Source organism: Oncorhynchus nerka, linkage group LG2 (assembly GCF_034236695.1).
Source record: "Oncorhynchus nerka isolate Pitt River linkage group LG2, Oner_Uvic_2.0, whole genome shotgun sequence".
NCBI lineage: Eukaryota > Metazoa > Chordata > Actinopteri > Salmoniformes > Salmonidae > Oncorhynchus > Oncorhynchus nerka.
The window spans coordinates 21,972,460-21,978,224 of NC_088397.1; the positions used below are offsets into that span (position 1 = coordinate 21,972,460).

At 43.8% G+C, this 5,765-nt stretch overlaps 1 protein-coding gene across 6 annotated transcripts in view; it reads left to right on the plus strand.

Moving 5' to 3' along the window:
• LOC135573978 (phospholipase D1-like) overlaps nt 1-1,465 on the plus strand; it is a 41,310-nt gene extending 39,845 nt beyond the window's left edge. For all 6 annotated transcript variants that reach the window (XM_065024558.1, XM_065024550.1, XM_065024557.1 and 3 more), the window contains 2 exons: nt 40-157; nt 295-1,465. In XM_065024558.1, coding sequence (XP_064880630.1) covers nt 40-157; nt 295-519 — 343 coding nt within the window. In that variant the 3' untranslated portion in view covers nt 520-1,465. The remainder of the gene's footprint in view (nt 1-39; nt 158-294) is intronic.
• Nucleotides 1,466-5,765: the final 4,300 nt, after the last annotated feature.

Below are 5,765 nucleotides of genomic sequence, written 5' to 3' on the forward strand. Positions count from 1 at the left end.
ACATCTCATTGTGTGTGTGTGTGTGTTCTCTCCTGTCAGGACTATCCTTGGAGCCCATATGGACACGACCATAGATGTGTCTGACCCCATCTCTGACCGCTTCTATAAGGATGTCTGGATGACCACCGCTGGACGCAACGCAACCATCTATGAGAAGGTATGTGTGTGTGTGTGTGTGTGTGTGTGTGTGTGTGTGTGTGTGTGTGTGTGTGTGTGTGCGCGCAACCTGCTTTATGAAAGAGATTTTTAACACTAACTTTTCTCTCTCATTCTCCCTCCCTCCTCTCTCTCCAGGTGTTCCGGTGCCTGCCGTCCTCCCTGGTTCGTAACATGTCTGAGTTAGAGAGTTACCAGACGAACCCAGGCCTGGCCCAGTCTGACCCAGGTAAAGCCCAGGAGGAGCTAAGGAGGATCAGAGGGTTCCTGGTTCAATTCCCTCTGGACTTCCTCTCAGAACAGAACCTAATGCCTTCTGTTGGGACCAAGGAGGGCATGGTGCCTACTGAGATCTGGACCTAGAGGACTAGATACACACACACACACACACACACACTCAGGACAAGACACACACACACACACAGGACAAGATACACACACACACACACACACACACAGACCACTGCATTGAACTGTGGATCTTTAGAATGAAGTTGAACTCTGGACCTCCAGCTGATAGCTGACAACTTAAACCACAAACATGGAGGACCATGATGCTGCTTGGCCCGTCACATCCACAACTCAGCCAATGAGACTGATGAGGAAGTGTAGGGTTCTCATATCCATTCAGGAGGACGCAGCGCTACAGAATATTCAGATAGAAATATAGAAGTGATCATCACTTCTCATCATGTAGGATAGGGACCTGGTTAGCTCCATATTCATATTTTTCTATCTGCAAATGTATAGGTTTAGAATGTTTCACCTGACTGAATACACCTGAAAATGGGTGAAGAAAATGAGCACCTTATTCCAAGTAGAACCTCCTTCATTTCTAAATGTTTTGTCCTGTTTTGTGCCTTCTGAACACGACCCTGGACACTCCTATGCCTGTCACCTACTCCGTTGGTTATGCATGTTCGTATGGTCGTAGCACTACGTAAGCTTATACACTGTCTTTAGCTGTAGTGCCTAAAGTTCTGTTATTTCTTTCTAGAATGGAGGTTGTCTTTGAGAAGAACACATGTAAATGTTTACAATCTAAATATGGAATTGTTCTGTAAAATCGTAATTGTAAAACGAGACTTTTAAAGCTCACCATAAATGTTATGTTAAATTAACCACAAAACATGATTAAAAACTCACTGAATTTCAGCATGAATCGCAACTACCTACGGCCTTCGGTCTTCTGCCTTTAAATATACCTACTGTTCTATCACTCCTTGTAAGTATTTGTATTGCCAATTGTATACATAATGTATCATATTGCCAATTATTTAATTAAATCATCAATCCCATAATTTCTAAATACATGTTCAATATACTTTATTAGAAAATCAACTTTATTGGAGAAACTCGAGTGCTGTTCTGGTTCTCAACTGCCAGATCTATTCCACTGCAAGGATGGCTGGGATGAGCACATAACAGATGGGATGTTCTTACCAATGTCAGTCCACACCAGCCAGCAGAGGGCGCCACACACCCATCTATCTCTGTCTGTCTGCACTTGCTTACTTAAAACATAAAATGTACTTAAAACGATTGTTTGATTAACGTGAGAGGAGGAGCAGGCTCCAGTGTAAAATACATTATGTACCATGTAGCTGTATACACCAGCTCTTGTCAGGCACCCAGTGGGAGGTGGTTCATTTAAAATCCTTCCTTACTTCATTATCGCTGTGATGCTGCTGCTTCTCTCTCTATTTTGAGAAATGCCTGAATAATTTGTTGCGGTTGGAGAATAACGGCAAGTTATGCGTGTACACTTTTGATTTTGATTTGGTTGACTTTATTTTTCCACCTTGTTTTGTTTCTTCACAGTAGAACTTGACATTCTGCTGTGTGGAGTAAACCCCGTGACTAAGGAAATAGACTGCTCAAAAAAATAAAGGGAACACTAAAATAACACATCCTAGATCTGAATGAATGAAATATTCTTATTAAATACTTTTTTCTTTACATAGTTGAATGTGCTGACAACAAAATCACTCACAAATTATCAATGGAAATCAAATTTATCAACCCATAGAGGTCTGGATTTGGAGTCACACTCAAAATTAAAGTGGAAAACCACACTACAGGCTGATCCAACTTTGATGTAATGTCCTTAAAACAAGTCAAAATGAGGCTCAGTAGTGTGTGTGGCCTCCACGTGCCTGTATGACCTCCCTACAACGCCTGGGCATGCTCCTGATGAGGTGGTGGATGGTCTCCTGAGGGATCTCCTCCCAGACCTGGACTAAAGCATCCGCCAACTCCTGGACAGTCTGTGGTGCAACGTGGTGTTGGTGGATGGAGCGAGACATGATGTGACTGACCTGCTTTCAGGTGGACTCAGAGCTGGTTCCCTTCAGTAGTGTCTTTCAAAGATACACAGGAAGCAGTCAGGACCTAGACTCCGATGCTGTGGACCCCACACAGAAAGAGGTGGGGGGGATCTGAACTGATCTAATGACTGTGATGTGAATCCTCTCCAGTTGCAGTGCTGAGGAATCTATGACTACCGTGACTGGTTGACCACGCCCTGGTTTAACCACAGTGGGCAGGGCAGTGTGCCTCACAGCTGCTGTAATTCCACCTACCACACCTGTAATGGTACCCTAGAGCTGCCCGGGCTACTATATCCAAAGATACACACACCAGCCCTGGACACTATATCCAAAGATACACACACACCAGCCCTGGACACTATATCCAAAGATACACACACACCAGCCCTGGCTACTATATCCAAAGATACACACACACCAGCCCTGGCTACTATATCCAAAGATACACACACACCAGCCCTGGACACTATATCCAAAGATACATACACACCAGCCCTGGACACTATATCCAAAGATACACACACACCAGCCCTGGCTACTATATCCAAAGATACACACACACCAGCCCTGGCTACTATATCCAAAGATACACACACACCAGCCCTGGACACTATATCCAAAGATACACACACACCAGCCCTGGCTACTATATCCAAAGATACACACACACCAGCCCTGGCTACTATATCCAAAGATACACACACACCAGCCCTGGCCACTATATCCAAAGATACACACACACCAGCCCTGGACACTATATCCAAAGATACACACACACACACCAGCCCTGGCTACTATATCCAAAGATACACACACACCAGCCCTGGACACTATATCCAAAGATACACACACACCAGCCCTGGCCACTATATCCAAAGATACACACACACACCAGCCCTGGACACTATATCCAAAGATACACACACACACCAGCCCTGGACACTATATCCAAAGATACACACACACACACCAGCCCTGGCCACTATATCCAAAGATACACACACACCAGCCCTGGCCACTATATCCAAAGATACACACACACCAGCCCTGGCTACTATATCCAAAGATACACACACACCAGCCCTGGACACTATATCCAAAGATACACACACACCAGCCCTGGCCACTATATCCAAAGATACACACACACCAGCCCTGGACACTATATCCAAAGATACACACACACCAGCCCTGGCCCTCTGTGGTGATCCAAATGTATGTACGTACATGCACAGTTGGGCAGCATTTCATTCCAGAGAGATGTCACTCTCCTTACCCAGTTGTGTGTGTCCTCTCCCTCAGGGCTGCCAGGTGAAGCTGGAGGAGGCCTTGCTTTTTGTTCTGTACTTCATCATCTGGTCATCTCTGGCAGTGGCGCTAGTGGAGCTGAGAACCACTAGAGGGCACTGTGGGGTATAGTGGAACAACATAAGGGTCATGTAGCAGAACATTTTACAACAGAAAATAAAGATGTGTGTTTCTTATTGGACAAGATCAGGTACAGTAGTGCCATACTAGTCTCACTCTCTCTGACTGTAAGGTTTATGAGTGTGGCTCAGCTGATGAGGGACCAGCCTCTGTTGGAGTATGGAATACTGGACTGGGAGTATGGAATACTGGACAGGGAGTATGGAATACTGGACAGGGAGTATGGAATACTGGACAGGGAGTATGGAATACTGGACAGGGAGTATGGAATACTGGACAGGGAGTATGGAATACTGGACAGGGAGTGGCAGAAAGTATGCTGGACTGAGAATCTACTTTAGGTATACTATGTCCTGGAACTTGGTCAAGTTCATGATGCTGTGGACCTTAAAGGCCCAGTACTGTCACACGTGATTTTCCTGTGTTTTATATAATATTTCCAAAGGTGTATACACACACACACACCAGCCCTGGTCCTCACACTGAGGTTGGGAGAATACTATGGAATTGTGAAAATGCTGATAATGCCCTTTTAGTGTAAGAACTATTTAAAAAGACTGCTCTCTAGGGGAGGGACAATTCCTTTGTTTCATAAGGATCAACTGGAATATGTAATGGCCTCTGTTTTGGTTTGTTTGATTTTGTTCACTGATGTAGATACATGCTGGTTAAAGAAACCACTCCATCAAAATTGTCACATGTCTTGCAGATTCTATACTAATGACATTTTTAAACTACCCTGCATGGCTTTTGAGTAATTGACTGGTTGATACTGTGCTGTGTGGCTAACATTTGATTTCAACTTTGTAGCTGGGCAAATTAAAAGTTATTGAAACACCATTTTGAACAGTATTATAATTGTCTTTGATTTGTCTAGAAATAATATCCGATAAATGCAGGGATCACTTGTCCTTGTTTTTGAAAGAAAAGCAAATCATTTTTTTGTCCATTAAAATTGATCAGAAATACAATGTAGACATTGTTAATGTTGTAATTGACTATTGTAGCTGGACACGGCCGATTTTTATTTTGATGGAATATTTACGTAGGCGTACAGAGGCCCATTATCAGCAAACATCACTCCTGTGTTCTAATGGCACATTGTGTCAGCTAATCCAGTTTATCATTTTAAAAGTCTAATTGATCATTAGAAAACCCATTTGCAATTATGTTATCATGGCTGAAAACTGTTTGTCTGATTTTAAAGAATCAATAAAACTGTCCTTCTTTAGACTAGTTGAGTATCTGGAGCATCGGCATTTGTGGGTTCGATTACAGGCTCAAAATGGCTGGAAACAAAGACCTTTCTTCTGAAACTCGTCAGTCTATTCTTGTTCTGAGAAATGAAGGCTATTCCATGTGAGAAATTGCCAAGAAACTGAAAAATGTCATACAACGCTGTGTACTACTCCCTTCACAGAATAGAGCAAACTGGCCCTAACCAGAATAGAAAGAGTGTCTCCTGATCCCTCCTGTCTCAGCCTCCAGTGTTTATGCTGCAGTAGTTTGTGTCAGGGGGCTAGGGTCAGTTTGTTATATCTGGAGTACTTCTTCTGTCTTATCCGGTGTCCTGTGTGAATTTAAGTATGCTCTCTCTAATTCTCTCTTTCTTTCTCTCTCTCTGAGGACCTGAGCCCTAGGACCATGCCTCAGGACTACCTGGCATGATAACTCCTTGCTGTCCCCAGTCCACCTGGCCGTGCTGCTGCTCCAGTTTCAACTGTTCTGCCTGCGACTATGGAATCCTGACCTGTTCACCGGACGTGCTACCTGTCCCAGACCTGCTGTTTTCAACTCTCTAGAGACAGCAGGAGTGGTAGAGATACTTTTAATGATCGGCTATGAAAAGCC